A 19186-nucleotide genomic window follows, 5' to 3' on the forward strand; every position below is an offset into this window, starting at 1 on the left:
AGTCTATTTTTAGGAAAATGCTAGCTTTGAGACCGATTCCATTGATCCACTGGCGAATCGGACCACCGGGAAACCGGACCACTAGTCCGGTCCGATTCCCGGGTGAATCCATGCAACAAACAGGTGGATCCTGATTTCAATTTTTCAGAATTGGTCCTTAGCGGACGGTTCCCAGTTCTAGGTTAGGAACCGCCCACCCGGACTATGCACACTCCTAATTCATATAATGTTTTTAATACTAAAATTATATTGGTGTCAAATAATGATTTTGTTTCGACTTGGCTGAAAATCACAAATCAAAGAATATCTCCTTACATAATATAGTCTGCATATCAAATCATTGTCATGTCTTACATATGATTTTCTACGTCATGTTATATATGATTATTATAATATAATATGATCTTGTTGTCATGTTTTGCATCTAATTGTCAAGTTGCATGTGATTATTGTCATATCATGTCTTATAATTTAAATTGTTATATCATGTTGCATGTGATTGTTGCCATATTTTGCTTCATCGGTATGTCTTACATCTAATTGATCAAATCATATTGCATGCGATTTATGCTATACCATGCCATTTCATAATCTTGTAAATTGCATCCAATTTGTCATGTTTATTGCATGTGATCATTTTATATATCATGTTATTTTCACACTTTGAATTTAAATTGATATTTACAGTCACTTTCACACGAAAACAAAGCCACGCCACTAAACACAAGAATGCAACCTCGTTAATGGTAATGACATCGAGTAAGTTTTTGGCAACATTTCAAGATTTTAAAACCAAAAAATTGGTGCATGCTTAGGAAATTAATGGATGAAAATTAAGGACTAAATCAAAAATTGGGTTGCGGTACATGATAGGGCATTGTTGGATGCTAATCCATCCCATGGGTAATTGCACTCTCGGACCTAAGATCTATAGTTTTTATAGACAAGATTCTGGCCCCATTTGGTTCGGCCTTTCAAATGGGCTTTTGGACTCTAAAATCCCTTGACCAAATGCAAACGTGTTTGGTTTGATTTTTTAGGCAGCAAGATGCAAGTGCATCTCTAAATGGCTCTAAGGGCCCTTAACCTAAAGCAAGTCAGGAAGTACTTTGGGAAGTTGTATCTTCGGAATGCAAGTCCTCGGTACTATTCATCTTCTCCAAAACCACCACATGAAAGTCGATTGGAGGTCGACGACCACCGGCCAAGGGGTCACGTGCGTTAGCGACCGCTAGCCAAGGGTCGCCCGACCTTGGCGACCATCGTTGGACCTCAAGCAACACCTGGGTCATGCGACCCCAGGCAATGGTCGCCGGTCTGGCCATTCAGCCACTGGATTCGGCGGTCCGGTGGTCGGACTTCAAAAAGAAAATAGAATTGTTTTTTAATTTAATAAAAGTCATTTACAAATGGAAATTTTACTAAATGATATTTTGGCCAAAGTTGTTTCTCAATGTAAATTTTACAAATATTATTTGCATTTCGGAAAACCCCATTCACCTAAAAGTATTTGCATTTTTGCAAATGCATTCCCCAAAAGCCAAATCAAACGGGCCCTCTTTTGACATGTGCACTTAGATAGGTGACTTTCTCGTTATTGCCTAAGCCTTTAGGTACCTTAGACTAAGTATTATTACCGATTGGTTGCAACTTAGTATGGTTTTCAAGTGCATTTAGTAGACCATCCAAACTCGGGATGTGGGGAAGATGTTAAGAGTTGGGATGCTGCAAACTGAAGGCCCCTGATTTGCAAGATTTTAGGTGCTACACTACATACAAGTTATCATATATTGAAAATGCTAACAACAAGACGTTTCTGTTAGCGAACTTCTTTGCTCTGCAGAAGAAGAACGAGCTATTGGATGTTGACTGTGTCGATGACTGGCCGGAGCTTTCAAATGGTGAATAAGTCATTACAAGTGGAATCTGTTGATGATGTTTGAAAGGATCTTAAGAACGGTGAGCAAACCAAAAGATGTGTGACAGTAAGAGAAGTATGATAAAATCAACAGAAGACGAAAGGTCTAGAGAGAAAATGGATGAGTCAATAAGCTTGAATAGCCCTTAAAAATGGTGACCAAATTAGAGGAGGTTTGATCATTGAAGAGTTTGGATAAACCATGTAGATGGTGAATAGTCTATATAATATAACAAGGTTAGTTCGAGGTACCAAAGTGTAGAGGGAGACATTCTATAGAGCAAGAAGGTTTAGATAGACTGTTCGTAAAGGAAGTAGTTACTACAGACGGAGTGGACGATACTCCACACTCATGAAAAAGATGATCCAACTCTATCAATTTATATCGAATTCAAATTAGTACATCAGACTTATATTCAAGCCTTAGAATCCACGAAAAGAATTCTAGAAAAGATCAAAAGTATGTTCGCCGTAAGATTTAAACTAAACAAAGCACAAAAAGTAGAAACCTATATAGAGATGCCCCTTCATATATATAGAAGATTCAGCATATACATCGATTTGCAGTTAAACTCAAAAAAATTTCAGTGTCTCCGACAACAATCGATTCAACACCTTCGTGATTATTTGTGACTGATCCACCACAAATTCGGTGTTGTGGCATTCGGGTTAGATTTTCAATTGTAATTTTAATTTCTAATTTTGGGCTAGGAAGTGGCATATGGGTTAGATCATCATGGGCATGTTCAACCAAGAGCAGCTCAAAAAGAAAAATTCCTTCCTCACGACGAGCGCCCAAGGTTCACGTGGGCGGCACGGTAGGAATCTCTCCGTCCGCGTCCGTCCTCGCCGAGTCGCAAAAATAATAGAAAAAAGAAAGTCCCGAAATAAAATATCATTTTCTCATTTTTCATTTTTCTTTATTTTTGTTGTTGTTGTCTTCCTTTTCCAAGGTCTTGGTCATGATCTCCAAGTGCCAGTTTATCACACTCCAGTCGTTCTAATTAATTCCTCATTTTCACCTCCTTCTCCACCTCCGTCTTCGTCTTCATTTCCGTCTTCCTTTACTGGAAGAAAGGAACGCGCAGCTCTCGATCCGCTCACTTTCACTCCGCCGTTCTCGCGGCGGCGGCGGCGGCGGCGGCGGAGGAGGAGGGATGGCCGCGGCGGTGTCCGAGCGGGTCGAGCTCGCCCAGCTCTGCACCTCCCGCGATTGGTCCAAGGCAATCCGAGTCCTCGACTCGCTGCTGGCTCGGTCGTGCACAATCCAGGACATCTGGTAGTCTGTCTGTCTGTCTGTCTGTCTGTCTGTCTTCTTCTTCTTCTATTTTCCGTCCTACTTCTAGGTTTTTGGCGGATCCTCAGGTTTGGAGGTTTTGGAGATTTGGAAATGCGGTTGTTAGGTTTCGTTTGGTACTTGCCTCTTTTGTTCGGTTTCCGCTGATCAATTTTTCGGTTACATTCTTCTGTCCTTCTCGATTTGGTTCCAGCAATCGAGCTTTCTGCTACAGTCAATTGGAGCTGCACAAGCATGTGGTGAAGGACTGCGACCGCGCGCTTCAGCTGGACCCTGCGCTTCTTCAGGCTCATATTCTGAAAGGTTTGTCATCGCTTGGTTCCTCTCTCTATCTGCGGTTTTCTCCATTTCCGTTTCTGTGGGTTGACCTGACCGATTTACTTAGAGTGACGAAATGATGATTTTTTCTTTCTACTTTTTAGTGTCAATATTAGGTTGATTAATAGTAATTGCGTTAATTTGAAGATGGATGATGTAATTGGAATATTGGATGTTTTGATCTGGGGCTTTGGTAGTGAATGCGGAGGGTAGAACAAAATAGGCAGCAGACTAGCTGAGCAGTTGAGCTTTGCCCAGTGATTAGCATTTGTAGATTTAAAGCTTGCGTCCTTTGGGTAAGAGCATCTCTTTGAAAGTTCAAAAATTTTAGCTCTGTCTCCTCCCCCTTGCAAATGAACCTGGGTTGTCTTCTATATGTTCCAGGTATTCTTTTTGGTCTTTGCACTGTAATTCCATTGTAGAATATCGACGAATGCTTGTTTTAGAGCAGACTTTTAGGGTGGGGGTGGATTGGGGGAGAAGTTGATGCAGAAGGATTCTCATTTCAGTGATCAATTTGGAGGGGTCAAATGTGATTGTATGAGGTGTCTATGTTAGCTTTGATCTGACTTTTGTGGCATGCATTTCAAGAGGCTGTTATTTTAGAGCAGACTTTTAGGTTGGGGATGGATTGGGGGAGGAGGTGATGCAGAAGGATTCTCATTTCAGTGATCAATTTGAAGGGGTCGAATGTGATTGTATGAGGTGTCTATGTTAGCTTTGATCTGACTATTGTAGCATGCATTTCAAGAGGCTGTTATTTTAATAATCATATGAAGCAGCCTGGTAGTTACGCTCATCAATGGTGTTGCTTTCCTGCCTGTTTGATAAATGTCACCACTATTTTTCTTTTTATTTGTTTCCTTCCTCATTTTGCTATCCTGTTGGTTTTTCTATTTTGAGGGGCCATTGAGATTGTTTCATCAGGCATGTATCAAGTAAACATCTAAATAGTTTCAGGATGATTTGGTTGACATGTTTTTTCCATATTATAGTTGCATGTATGGTTAGGAGTATAAATGCATTTCAATGCATATGTGAGACTAGTGTTACCCTTCTACCCGTGACTGCTTAAAATTCTAACTTTAAGCTCCAATTATTGTTGAAAGCTGTTGAAATTCATACAGATTTTTGTTTAGACTATCGTTATGAGTGTTGAAGATTTAGCCAAAAGCATGTTGAGGGTGGGATCGCCTCAATTTGTTCTTAATTTGGTTGGAAGAATTGTGGATTCCTTGTTTATGCTGCTAATAAAGTCACTGTTTTCAAGTTTAAATGTACTCATACTAGCAATTTATGTTAATTGGTGATATTTCAGTGATTCTCTTTTTTCTTATTTTAGATATTAGAATTATTCTTTGCTTGAAGCAACCATTTGCATCAGGAATCTGTGTAGAATGCATCTGCATTGGTTGGTATAAATTGAGGTTAGTCTTGTATATCTTCTAGGTCGGGCATTATCTGCTCTGGGAAGGAAAGCAGATGCAGTTTTGGCTTGGGAGAAAGGGTATGAACATGCTCTAAATCAGTCAGCAGATCTGAAGCAGTTGCTAGAGTTAGAAGAGCTTTTGACTTATGCAAAACAAGATAAAACTTATGCGGCTGAGAACCATGCAGACTCCACCTCAACTGTGTCTGTACTGGATTCTGTAACTCAAGTCAATGGAGAATCAAATGAAATTAGTCGGAATCAGAAGAGTTTGAGAGATGCATTAAAAAATTCTAGCAGATCGAATGGTACATCGGATGTTCCTTACAAGCCCAATCGAAGTTTGGACTTACCAAGTTGTTTTAGTAGTGAAGCCAAACGGAAAGAGAAGCTTGAGTGCAAAATAAATGGAAGCCTTCATGTTCTTGATGATTCAAAATCTGAGTCCAAATCGTGCGAGACATCCTTAACTGGAAGTGAATCATCTATAATTTGTGCCAAGCCAAGTGATATGGCTGAAACCTCTAGTAAATTGAACGACAAGGTTGTTGCTCAAAGTGAAATGAGTGATGGAGTTACTCATAATGAAATAACCGATGACCCCAGGAAAAATAAGAAGGCCTGTGTCACTAAGCTTTCCAAGAACCGATCAATAAGTGTAGATTTTCGTCTGTCCAGGGGGATAGCACAGGTAAGCTCAATATATTGCTGCTTTATAGTGCTCCTTCACCTTCTTCACGCACTGAACTTCTTAACGTCATAATTCTTGGATAGGTCAATGAGGGAAAATATGCCCAGGCTGTATCCATCTTTGATCAGGTGATTATTGTTCATTCAAGTTGCTTTATTTTTTCATGTGGGTCTTCTGAAATCAATACGACAAATTAGAAAATTATAATTCTTCTTCATTTCTTTATTTTTATTCTTTTGTTTTGCTGTGTCTTTTCTGGATCTGACAGTATCGGGAGGGGATAGCATAGTGTAATCTTGGAACTGCTAATTTTTTTCTGTCTCTACTTTCTTATGATGATATTATACGCAGATATTGAGGGAGGATCCTAATTATCCCGAGGCTTTGATCGGAAGAGGGACAGCATATGCCTTCCAACGTGAACTCAATGCAGCCATAGCAGATTTTTCAAAGGTACTTTTCCCTTATTTAGTTGCTGAATGTATTCGTTTAATTTACTTTCCCCAGTTTTCTCTCCCTAGGCCATTGAGGTAAACCCATCAGCTGGTGAGGCATGGAAGCGAAGAGGGCAAGCAAGAGCAGCTTTAGGGGAATCAGATAAGGTGAGAATTGTCCTTTTCATTGTACCCCCTTCTTTTAAAGTATCAACATCTTCTAAGCCATTGTAAAGAATTGTCCTTGATATCCATCTCCATTCTCTATATATTCATGTAGATATATAGGTAACTTATACTCACCTACAGATTTTATTCAGTATATATGTCAGTAGATGACTTTACTTCTAAAAGAGATGGCCAGAAAAGTCTCCTTACTGAGGGCAGAAAGCTGCACAGCATGAATAGCAGAGTATTGATTTATCCAGCAGAAGTGCTTGGCTAAAAGAGAAAAGGAAAAAGGCTATTGCTGAAACGTTGTTGCTTGTCGTTGCTACCTCACATATATCTTACTTGCTGCATGTTTATTTCTTTTTTATCACAGGCTATTGCGGATTTGACAAAAGCCTTAGAATTTGAGCGGAACTCAGCTGATGTTCTACATGAAAGAGGTAGTGTTCTTGAAATCGTAAATTATAATGAGAGGATCTTGAAATTGATCATTCATGGAACTCTTTGAAGAAAGAACTTGTCCTCTGAATGCTTGGATTCTGCAAGTCTTATGATGATTATGAGCCGAGATGTGTTTTGAATGGTTATGCAGTGGTAGTTAACTTCACACAATGATGCAGAATGACCAATGGGATAGAAAGTTTACTGCAATGAAAACACAAAATTAAATGTTGGTCATGCTATCTTCAATCCTAAACAAAGATGCATTTTTTAGGCTACTTTGTAAAAGCTATATGAATTCTTTGCTGACACCTTTTTTAATGATCCTGATAGTGATGTCGAGGTGATTGAAGCAGTTTAGTTTTTCTGTTGACATGTAACTATGACATGTAATTATGAGTATCTTATTTACCCAGGAATCGTCAATTTCAAGTTCAAGGATTTTGAAGCTGCAGTTGCGGACTTATCCGCCTGTGTTAAGCTTGATAAGGATAACAAATCTGCATATACGTATTTGGTTTGTCCTACTTCTGAAAAATATGTATTTTTAGATTCTGCGTATGTTAAATTCTGTCAGAGTTACAAAGGTTACGTTGTTGAGATATTTACATATTGTTGCGTAGGGTTTGGCATTGTCGTCAGTTGGTGAATATCAAAGGGCTGAAGAAGCACATTTGAAAGCTATCCAGCTTGATCAAAACTTCCTTGAAGCATGGGGTCATTTGACACAGGTTCCACCATGACCAACTTCGTTAACCTTCTGACATGATGATAAAATTTTTGTTGCTGCATTAAACATTTTTTCCTTGGTGAAGGGTGATTAAAGTTTAGTCTCAATGAGATTGATTCCTGGGTTAAAGCTAATTTTGTGAGCGAACTAGAACATATGTTAATGGCTAATGTTAACTTATTTCTTCTCTTAATATGCACTCAGGAGTCTATGCACAGAAAGTGTTGTATATGTTGCTTTGTTAAGCTTGTTATTTAACAGAAATGAGACTTGCATATATGCATTAGTTTAATTCACTATTTTGAGGAGGATGGATCTGTATCTACTCAAATAGTGGGAACAAAAAAAAACTTTCAGAAGGATTGATTTTGTCATGAGGTGGTGCTTGAACATGGTGCTCAATGCAGTACACTGATTCAATATGACTATTACACTTTCTTGGGGAGGGATAGCATTTAGGATTGATTTACCAGCTAAATTGGAAGCAAAATAGTTTCCAGCTGTTGTTGATGTCGATCTTGAGAATGTGTGCGATTGTGTAAATGCAAATGTAAGACTGGTGAAATCAGCTACAGATGTCACTTATTGTGGTCTTAACCATGGAGAAAAGGATGATGATGGTCAAGACTCAGAGAACTGTCTGTGAGTAGCTTCTTTTTCAGATCTAAGCAGCTTGTCTGCAGAAAAAGCAAGAGAGCACTAGCTTATGTCAATAGCTGATGAAGTGTGACTAATTCCCACTAAGGCCTTTCCAAGACATCAATTAGAATTTGATTTGAAAACCTTGTCTTGTTTTTCCTGTGTAGTGTGCCGGGCTGTTAATTTTGGATCAGGTTTTCTCACTCTTTGTATGGGTGGCTTCTGGTGTCCACTTGCCTCTATCTAGCGGAGCTCTGTAGCTCCTTTGGGGCATTGGAGAAGATATAGAAACTATTGGAGAATATGTTATATTATCAAATGATTTTGCTTCATTTTGTAGTGTTTATAATTCAAAGATGCATTGGTTGTAATTCAAAGATGGTAATACTTATGAAGTTGTTGGAAATATAACTCAGATATACCTTGACTCTCTTGTTACCATACTCAAAAACTGAAGGTGATGCAGTTGTTTAAAGCTCACAGAATATAAATATACACAAGTTGACAGAATGCTCACCCCATGGTGTAGATTCTTTTCTAATTTAATGATTGTATTGTGATTGGTGAGGACTGATGCCATCAATGACAGAATGGCTTGGGATATTTAAATATGATCTAACTAAATTTTGGGACGGGTACTTGTCCAAGCATCAGGTGCATAGTTCAGGGTTACTGTTACTATTTGTCTGGCCTTGGAAGCTTGAGTGACTGCTAGTATTAGATGCATAGTACACGTTATCTGTCGCCTTTTTCACTTTCTTGCATTTTGAAATTAATACTGCAATCTGTTACCTGATGTTCTTGTAGTTCCATCATGAGTTAGCGAGGCCCACGAAGGCAATGGAGTGCCTCGAGAAAGTTATGCAAATTGATAAGATGTGAGTTTTCTCGTTCCATTTAGTTTTGGTTATATACTTTGGTCCTTGTTTCCCAGCCCTGATTTTAATATCAATACAATTCTGCCTTTTTTATGACAAACATGTTCGACCAAAATGCACTTCACAGGTATGCCAAAGCCTATCACCTGCGAGGTCTACTTTTGCATGGTTTGGGGGAACACAGGTATGCTTCTGCATAAATGAGTCAGTTTTTCCAGTATCTATCGTCAATCATGTTCATCTTGTAGTTGGCTTTGAGTTTGAGGAGCAACCTGAGTTTTAAGATTGATAAACAACCAAATAGAGAATTTTTTTGAATTTCCTCTCTCACGCTCTTGTTACAATTAGGCCTCCGTGTTCACAAATGAGACACATGGTGAGAAGTACTATTTGCGATGGCAGGAATAGTTTGCCCTTAACTCAATGTTATTTAAGTTCAATCATGTTTGATAGTGGTTACTTTTTGTGCATTTATTTCTAAATTGTTATCTGTTAAATGATATTTAATAGATTTTGTGCATGATGTGTATAATCTAAAAACAAGATGGAAGTTTGGACAACGCATGAGAATTCTATCTTCTAGAAGTTGCTGAGAAAATAAAAGATCCTATCCATGAAAGAGTGAATGCAAAGGACCAATTCTAAATGATATATCATCTGATGTTTTTCTAAATTCTTATTTTGCCGAAGTTTATTATTATTATTATTATTATTTTGTATCTTTTACCTAGTCTTCCTCTAGGTTCTTTGATATTTATATTCTTTAATACTGCAAAACCCTAACTACGCACCAAGCAAAAAAAATCAATGCTCGAATTACATTTGAGAGGAAAGGCTTGCTTAGACTTACAAAACATTACTGAATTACGTATCTCTCGGGCCCCCACCCCCTTCCCTTCCTCTCTCTCCCTCTGTGCGCGCTAAGCAAATTATATAAGCTTCTCAGTTTAGCAGGATTGTGGTTGTCTGCACATGTAGTGCGGATGTGAAAGCATGCACACGTCTTTTTGTTTTTGATGGGCTAGCATCTGCCACTGGTTAAAGATGGTTCACTCAGTTCTTGCTTTGCTAAAAGCTGAAGTGATTTGATTTTTGTACACTTAAGTGACCTGCTCAGAGAATAAATACTGTTGGCAATGACAGAAGGAAACAACATTGGAGTAGGAGTTAAAGAGGGATCACAGTAGCAGACTGGGAGCAAAGCCTGTGAAAGTTAAATAAATCTGAATGGACATTGAAGGATTCTGTGTAAACATTTATTTATTCAAAAAAAATTTGGACATGGTCCTCAACTCTACAAGCAGCCCCTGTATGCAGTTATATTCTTCTGTTTTTTGTCCCTGACTGAGAAATTGCTAATGAGCTTAAGGACTGTCCAAAGGAAGTTAGTATATAATGACTCACTATCCAGATCATCTTTATGAAACACAATCATTGTTTCTGGTTTCTTGTTATCCTTTTTTTTTTTTGGTATTTTGATCACAATATATACCTTTTATTACCAACACTTCTCTTGTCTGGTTGATTGGCCAAATATTCTTGCAGGAAGGCCATTAAGGAATTATCTGTTGGGTTGAACATTGAGTTCTCAAACATCGAGTGCTTATACTTAAGAGGTTCCTGCTATCACGCAATTGGAGAATATGGGGATGCGGTATTTGGGCATTTTTCAGTTCTATGGTGGTCCTTTGGGCCCATGTGACATTTATTGTTTTAACTTGGTATGACATTCAATGATGTAGGTTAAGGATTATGATGCTGCGCTAGACTTGGAATTGGATTCAATGGAAAAATTTGTGCTTCAGTGTCTGGCCTTCTATCAGGTATCAGACAATGCAGATATGTACATCCCTGTTACATTGAATGTTCTGCTAATTTCCACCTCTTGTAGTACTAGACACAAGCATGATTATCTTGTAAAAGGCATAGATTGGTTACCCATGTGGAACTATGCATTAAAGCAGGAAGAAATGCTCCCCTGTAATTTCAGTTTTTTCTTTCTTTTTTCCCAACAAGTTTATAGATATAATCCGATGCTGATTAAAAAAGCTTTCCTATTTCATTAATTTTTTCTGCTTGTCTAGAGAAGATGTCTTACTGCACAAGTTTGGTTTGGTGAGACTTTGAGGTTCTTAATCATGATCTTGCATTTTATCAAGGGGATTTCTTTTTGGCTGCAAATCTTACCACTGTTTGGGACTTGAGTCGACAGTGTTGTTTAAAAGAATTACATTCATTCAACTGTTGTTGTAGCTCAAGCTTTCCAGTAGTTTGTGCCTCTGTCATTAAATCTTATATTGATTGAGAGAGTTATAAGCTGAAATGCTTCTTAATTTTCGTTTGCATCATCAAATGAAAAGGTAGTTACTAGTTCCTTCTCTCTCTCTCTCTCTCTCTCTCTCTCTCTCTTTCTCTCTCTTTCTCTCAAACAACCTTACCATGGTATTTGAGTCTTAAGTTATTCACTTGCCCATGGTTAATTCATATATCGCTTGAGAGAGTTATGAACTGAGATGCTCCTTAATTTTCATTGGCATCATCAAATGAAAAGGTGTCACTAGTACTCTCCCTCCCTCCCTCCCTCTCTCTCTCTCCTCTCTCTCTCAAATGACCTTAGCATGGTATTTGAGTCTCCAATTGTTCACTTGCCCAAGATTAATTCATTTTGGAGGTGGATTCTTGCTCATGTTATTCCTTGGTCTTGAACTCCATGTAGTTTTATTTTAATTTAAATGGTGGATGGTGTGTTAATCAGTTTGCATCCAGGGTCCATCAGGGCCTTTCCTAAACTTGGTGTCCCTCCACCATATAACTATTGTTTTTGGGGTTGAAATTAAGTGCTACTATTTTCCTGTGATTAGTGTTTTACATGTATTTTGGTTTATGTTAGTACAAACAAATTTTGTCTCACCTGTCAGTGCGGCTTATATGCACTTAATGGTGTTCTCATTATGATAACAAGGAGTTTGTCCTGAATAGTCCGCTTGCCTATCTTTTTCCAACTAGAAAACAAAATCATTACATTGCACTTAATGGAATAAAACATTTTTAACTTTTGTGGATATGTATAATTCGTGTACTTCTATGTTTTGCAGAAGGAAATTGCTTTGTACACAGCTTCTAAAGCTAACAGTGAGTTTTGCTGGTTTGACATCGATGGAGATCTTGATCCACTCTTCAAGGTAATATTTGATTGGTTAATTTCGTTTGGTTGATTTACTGTAACTCTAAAATCTTTAATATGTCTTTGTGTATGGTTCTTTTCCTGTATTCTTGGTCTCTATCTGTTTCAATATTATGAACTAGCTTAGAAGCAATAAATTGTGCAAAAAAAGATTCAGAAGATGACTTGGGCAATAACTGTTATCTAGAAGATATATTAAATTCTTGAATTATTCGATGGTGTATCAGAAACTTCTAGGCTGGGTTCTTTTTTTCAATTTGAGGGAAATGAGGAAATGTTGATTAGTGCTTGAGTGAGCATTTTGGATAATCTGTAGGCAAAAGGATATTGCAATCTACTGTCAATTACATTAACATCACTGGTCTTTCACTTAGACAAAGCTGATTGTTTTAGTCGAGCTGAACTTGTATGCATGTACAATTGTATTCTCTTGATTGCTTTTGTGGATCTCAGGAATACTGGTGCAAGAGATTACACCCAAAGAATGTATGCGAAAAGGTTTATAGGCAACCTAGACTTCGTGATTCTCTGAAAAAGGGAAAGCTCAGGAGACAGGATTTCACAGTTACAAAGCAGAAGAATGTTCTTCTACAGGCAGCTGATTCAATTGGAAAGAGAATTCAATATCATTGCCCTGGCTTTTTACCCAACAGGCGGCAGGTGATTATATAGCTATGTAATTTTATGTAATCCGGACACAAGATTCTCTTTGTGCTGATTATTAGTGACTATTTTCTGGGGCCAGGAACTTCTTAGCTACACCCATATGAACTTTTTACTGAATACAGCACTATAACATGCCTTGGAATTTGCCCCTTGGACACTAGAGTAATCTGTTATTTGTTAATTTTCTTTGGGCATGTAGTTGTGTTATTATAGCGCGATAGTTGCAAGAAAGAATATAGTCATTTGAGTGTACTTCATCTGGGTAATAAAAGTAGGTGTCTGATACATTTCTGTGGGATATTAATATATTAGCTCAAGAGGTTCAATTATGTTCAGTTGATTTATACATGTTGATGCTTGATTATTACATGGCTGTTAATATATCATAAGTATGCAAAATCCCTAATTCGCAATTTCACTGGTGCACTAGCATCGCATGGCAGGATTAGCTGCAATTGAAATTGCACAGAAAGTTTTAAAGGCTTGGCGAGCTTTGCGTACTGAATTGAAAGGTGCAACAATTAAATCTACTAAGAGAGCAGGAAGAAGAGAGAGGATTAATCTGCCCAGTCAGAATAGAGGTGGTGATTGTTGCAGCACAAGCAGATCTGTAGAAACATCAACTTCATATGGTACCAGTGAAGAAAGATTATCTGGTCGTTCTAAGTTATCGTGGCAAGATGTTTACTCTTTGGCTGTCAAATGGCGTCAGATATCTGAACCTTGTGACCCTGTTGTGTGGATTAACAAGTTGAGGTATTACATCTGTACTTTGATAACTCTTCCATTTTAGGGCTTCGGTTACACTTTACTTGCAAATTGTCTTGATGCTTGTTTCTTCACATTAGTTTTGACTTTCTGCAATGCAGTGAAGAGTTCAATGCTGGATTTGGGTCACATACACCAATGGTTCTTGGACAAGCCAAAGTTGTTCGCTATTTCCCCAATTACGAGAGGTAGAAGCCCCCTTAGTTCATTTAACTTCATATTTTGGAGGTAGGCTTACACCTTAGTGATGCTGCAGAACACTGAATGTTGCAAAGGCAGTGATAAAGGAAAGGTCTTATGTGCGCAGCAAATCAGATTGCCTTATCGACCTATCCAAGGATGGGAAATTGGAAGAAGTGAGTTTTACTGTCCTTGATGTTTTTTCTGTAGTTATGCATTTTGTGCATGCAAAGGATGCCTGGCATACTTTTTTTTCTTGGTAAGGTGTGCAACCCTACTGGTCTGGGGTTGCATTGCTTGGGATTTGATCCAGGTCTTGTCCAACTCCCAACCCTCCTGACCCACTATTTGCCTGGTGGCTAAGTGCCTGGCATTGTTTTTGGTGCCTTTGATGCAGAAATTTACATGTTGAGTCTAACTTGCATAGCAAAGCCTACTATCTTGAACTGACTAATACTTTTCACGCTTCTCCAACAAGATAAGGAAATCTTTTCCCATTTCTCATTAATTTCAATTTATATAGTGGAGATGACGACTTTAAGACAATCTCATATAGGATGCACATTATAGAAATTCAACTAAATAGAAACGTTGGCTAACAACTACTTAATGGAAAAATCCCATTCTTCATGGGAACTTGGGATCAATTTTGCTCTTAGACGTTATATGAGCAATGAATGAAGATTTTCCCTCTTCATATAAACCATGAAAATAGACGCAGGAGTGAAAAGAAAAAAAACTTTCCTGCCTTTACGGATCTTACCTATTAAACCCTAAGCTGTATCAGCGATCTAATTGATCTAATGATTTATTGTTAAGATCACTTGTACATTGTACCTTGTGTGCAATCTCCGAAGGCTGATGTGATCATATAATTGTCGTCCTGCGAGAGCTTTTTATTTTTGATATTTTGTTAAATACTTCTTTGAGAGTTCTTAGTAGAGGGCACTTGTCAATTATATTGGAATAAGAACCACTGTAGCAGGTCACAGATGCTGTAACATGCAGAAAGTGAAATGCTCTTCTATGTCGTCATGAATCTGTTTTTAGCCGGCAAACAAAAGAATGATATATGTCCATCTCTACCTGATATAGTAGTCCATTAAATATTTTCGTAGTCTCTCTTTTTATTTTCTGAGATCAGTATAGAAGCTTTGGAGATCACAGAGTTCTCATTAGGTATGTCAGAAGTACTGTGGTTGACAATTCTATACTGGCAAACCAACAGGGGATGGGTGATTACATCACACACCTCCTAACTGGGTAAGGAATAGTTTTTAGAGTTTTTGTGGACTTCCTCAGGGTTGTATCACTTGAGAAAAACTGCTCCTTTTTATGACCAGAAATTGCCAATATTATAGTTGTTATCAACATTTCATACACCTTCCTAACTATTTGCTAACATCTGATGATACAAATGTGCAGATTATGCGTGCAAAGTCCTGTTCTGATCTTCATGGAGCTGTGGGGGAGGACTTCTGGCTGGCTACTTGGTGTAACAGCTCAGCGTTTGAGGGGTAAAATCCAAGCCTTGACCTAATTGAATAACCTTCCATGATTCTCTAGACATCTGAAATGCTCATCACATAGATATCTCACATGTATTTCAGGAAACAGCTTGAAGGAACAAGGATCACCCTCGTGAAAATGTATGCTGTTTTACCTGGGCAACATATGAGATTGAAACTTTAACTTCTCTTTTCTTGTCTTCCTGATAATGTCTTTTTTTTTTCATTTTGATCCTTTTATTTGCTTACAGAGCTGAACGGGGATATGACTTTGCAATCAGAACACCTTGCACACCTGCAAGATGGGATGAATTTGACACAGAGATGAAAATGGCTTGGGAAGTATGTCTCTTTTGGTGGCTTCTCTTTCTTTTTCTTTTTTTTTTCGTTGGGGGGGGTGTTGGGAGCATTGATTGTCTCATTGCTGGTTGGCATGCCTTCGTTGATCTTTTTTCATATGCATCTCAAATTTCTATTGAAGCAAAGTTGGCCCTGTAGGCGAGTATGTATGTGATGCATGTTACAATAATGGATAACGGATGCCCCCTTAATCCGCACAGTCTCTACAACTTTCATCTTTTGTTGGGTCGCCTGTATATGAGTTCCTATAATCATTCATCTTCAATGGATCTTTAGATGCTTTTATTATGCTTCCTAACTAGATTCTATCATGAAGATTATTTTTGGCGGCCAATAAAATATATTGCTAGAGCATCATTCCTAGGCCTTCTATCTTAGGTGCTGAGTTTGTCTTTGGACAACATAGGGTTTTTGTACTGGAGGTGATATACATCTTACGATACCTCCACTGTTTCTATTCGTCAGTATTGGTACATGTGATATAATGATGACTTGTAGGCTGCTGAAACTAGATTCTTCAGTCTACTTTTCCATTTTATTGATTCCCCCAAGTCATCTACGCTCATGGCATAGTCTCTCCCTGTAAATTTTCTCTTAATTTATGTAACTTCCTCTTTTATCATTTTCCTACTTCAACTGACTTTCGGTCATGCATTTGCAGAACATATGCAGTCTGTACTGCAGTGAAACATATGGCTCTACTGATTTTGATGCACTAGAGAAAGTCAGGGATGCCATTTTAAGAATGACCTATTACTGGTACAGCAATATGACTTAACGACTCTTTTGCTTGATATGGTACAATTCACTTCTCCATGTGTAAATGCAAGTTGTTTTGCAGGTATAATTTCATGCCGCTGGCAAGAGGGACAGCTGCTGTTGGGTTTGTGGCCATGTTGGGGATTCTTCTTGCTGCCAATATGGAGTTCACCGGGAACATACCAAAGGGTGTACAGGTGGATTGGGAAGCCATTCTGAATTTCGATCCGAATTCTTTTGTGGATTCTGTCAAAACTTGGTTATGCCCATCTCTGAAGGTGACTACATCTTGGAAAGATTATCCAGATGTATCTTCAACCTTTGCAACCACCGGATCAGTTGTTGCTGCTCTGAGCTCTTACGAGAATTAAGCACCCTTAATTTATTTGGTAGGTAAGGAATTTCATAAGAGTCTCATTCCTTTCTCCAATGCTTGACTTCTTTTGGCCTCCAGCTTTTCATTACTTTGCTCAGCTAAATCTACATTCCCTGTATGTGCAGAACGGAGCTCTCTCTCTCTCTCTCTCTCTCTCTCTCTCTCGTTCTGCCGATGCAGTGTTGTAATGCTATTGCATGTTATTTGACTGTCACATTTTATAGCAAGATCCTTGCAACTGTATGTTTATTCTCTTATAGATCGAACCGTGTAACAATTGTACTTATTATCTTAGCTTGTCGGGCATTCTCATAGATTCATCTCAACTCCTACTGTTTCTCCCAGCGTACTGGAGTTTTCATAACTCATCGGGATTATGGGATGAAAATTTTAATTGCCGATTGGTTTTTCCGTGCTTTTATAGATTGTGAAATATTGGACAGTTAAAATTTTCATTCATCGTGCGAGTGGGTCCTCTAATTTGATTCATATTAAGATCTTAGTTCCAGAACTCTTCATTATCCAATCAAAACCTTTTGAACTTCCCTAAATTTGTGTTATGAATAATTCCATCGATTTTGCTGACGCGGTCAAAATTGTTAAGAGTGCACTGCCACATCAGCAGAAAGCATAAGTAAATGTCTTAGGTAGAGAGTTCAAAAGAACAGCAAGAGATAAGGCTGCTTTGCATGGCGAGGGCTAGCGACACTCGCCATAAGCACAAGCAATGGGCGAGTAATATATTTGTACGAACCTTGCGTCTGCATTTTTATGACTAGTTGCTTCGCGTCATGTTTGTACTGTGGAGACCCAACTGGTGGGTTGGGTCAGGTCAAATATTGTTCGATCAAGATAGATCCATTTCATACGTAATGGAAGTTTGATCCGGTTTGCTAAAATACTTACATATTGGATCTAATTTATGAATCTAATTTATGAAAACTCATATCCAAGAGTTTAGAGGAATGCGAGATTGAGTGACGGCGAGAGAGAATGAGAAAATGCTGATCTATTTTATGACTAATTTGATACTTATATTGTGTTTAAATATATTTATGATCATTTATTGAATATAATTAATATATATAACAACTCATTCCATCATATATGAATTAAGAAATGAATTAGTAATCCATTTTGGTAGGTCTAGTATTGTGTTGTTATCATGTTTGTTTGTACTGTGAGATGTTATGATTTGGTAATATATGTTTCAAAACTGTAACATCTCGAAACTAAGTGAAGTAACTTTTTGAAATAATATGCATGAAAATGTTGCCATGTCAAAAATCTTATTAAATTGCGACTCCCTCTTACGCAAATCGGAGCTGTAATGGGCTGTGCTGCACGAACAACTCGTTATTTTCTTTTTTCGTTTTTCTGTTTGTATTGTAAGAGTATTTGAATGTTAAATCATTCCTCGGACATAAATCAAATGTAATAGGTGAATTGGTATACTATTTATATGGCACCAAAGAAGGAATTAGTGTAGTGCCTAAGCTCTCAATACGCTTCTAACACTCACAGTGTATTTAGGCTCTTAAGATGTCCCCAATTCAATCAAAATGTGCTCTAATTTAAGGAAAACTCTGGCCTTACATGTCAAGAATATGTCTCAAGTTTGATTCATGAAGAAAACTCAATACTAGTAAACATTTCAAATCCAAGTGGGACATGCGGCTTGATACTTGAACAAGCAAGATATGGTCAGAATAACTTTTTGCGTTAGGAGTTGGATTCCTAAATTATGCAAGTTTCATAATTTGAGTTAGCTGAATGAGTTTCCTATTTTGGATCCAAGCATCACATATAAAGGTGGGTGTTGGTTTTGGCGCATTAGAGTATAAGAGCTTTCGATCGTAATAATCGATCGTGCATCATTTCCGGAAATACATAGTGAAGGAACTGCAATTATTAAAGTCAATAAATCTTGTGGTAAGTTTTGTAAATTCATTGTGATATTATTTTGTGAAAAACTGTGAAAGTTAATAGGTGTAATAGTGAGCTGAAAAACACGGGGAATATTTGAGCGATTGATTTTAATGGTGATATTCTTTGTATAGCTTGACTTATATTTAAATTCCCATACTACTCTCTCGTGGAGTAAGTCACACTGACCGTCCAATTTATTTTTTTAATAACGTTTATTCTATTCTTCGATTACCCTTTTTCCCCGTAAGCATTACATGATATAAGGTGACTAAAGTTGAGGAACTGAAAGAACATACTCAAGTGCTCGAGGACTCCGTGGAACAAGTTCTGGCATTTGTAAAAGCCATTCTTTGGGAGTTGGTATGATGGACTGTTTTAGTTACCCTGCAACTCTTAATTCGGCAGATTCCCATCTATTGGTAAATGATTTTAAAGAACACCAATTGTCTAATTTCCTCAGAAAATGATTTAGAAATTTCTACACATTGGCCTGGAAATTACGCTGCTGCT

General features: G+C 37.9%; 1 protein-coding gene across 2 annotated transcripts; it reads left to right on the forward strand.

The window, feature by feature from the left end:
- Positions 1-2892: 2892 nt before the first annotated feature.
- On the forward strand, positions 2893-17166 carry LOC104418466 (suppressor of RPS4-RLD 1). Of its 2 annotated transcripts, none has more exons than XM_010029830.3 (24): positions 2893-3197; positions 3409-3518; positions 4983-5653; positions 5737-5781; positions 6005-6106; positions 6175-6255; positions 6632-6698; positions 7116-7216; positions 7323-7430; positions 8876-8946; positions 9074-9130; positions 10492-10600; positions 10689-10769; positions 12042-12128; positions 12584-12790; positions 13227-13552; positions 13666-13752; positions 13821-13920; positions 15170-15261; positions 15355-15393; positions 15504-15594; positions 16274-16371; positions 16454-16764; positions 16873-17166. In XM_010029830.3, the coding sequence occupies exons 1-23, from the start codon at positions 3076-3078 to the stop codon at positions 16740-16742; spliced, it is 3141 nt and encodes a 1046-aa protein (XP_010028132.1). In that variant the 5' UTR covers positions 2893-3075; the 3' UTR covers positions 16743-16764; positions 16873-17166. The 2 variants fall into 2 exon arrangements, with proteins under 2 accessions (XP_010028132.1, XP_010028133.1); XM_010029831.3 differs by having other exon boundaries at positions 16454-16760; positions 16873-17146.
- The last annotated feature ends 2020 nt before the right edge of the window (positions 17167-19186 follow it).

This window comes from Eucalyptus grandis, chromosome 9, assembly GCF_016545825.1.
Source record: "Eucalyptus grandis isolate ANBG69807.140 chromosome 9, ASM1654582v1, whole genome shotgun sequence".
Lineage (NCBI taxonomy): Eukaryota > Viridiplantae > Streptophyta > Magnoliopsida > Myrtales > Myrtaceae > Eucalyptus > Eucalyptus grandis.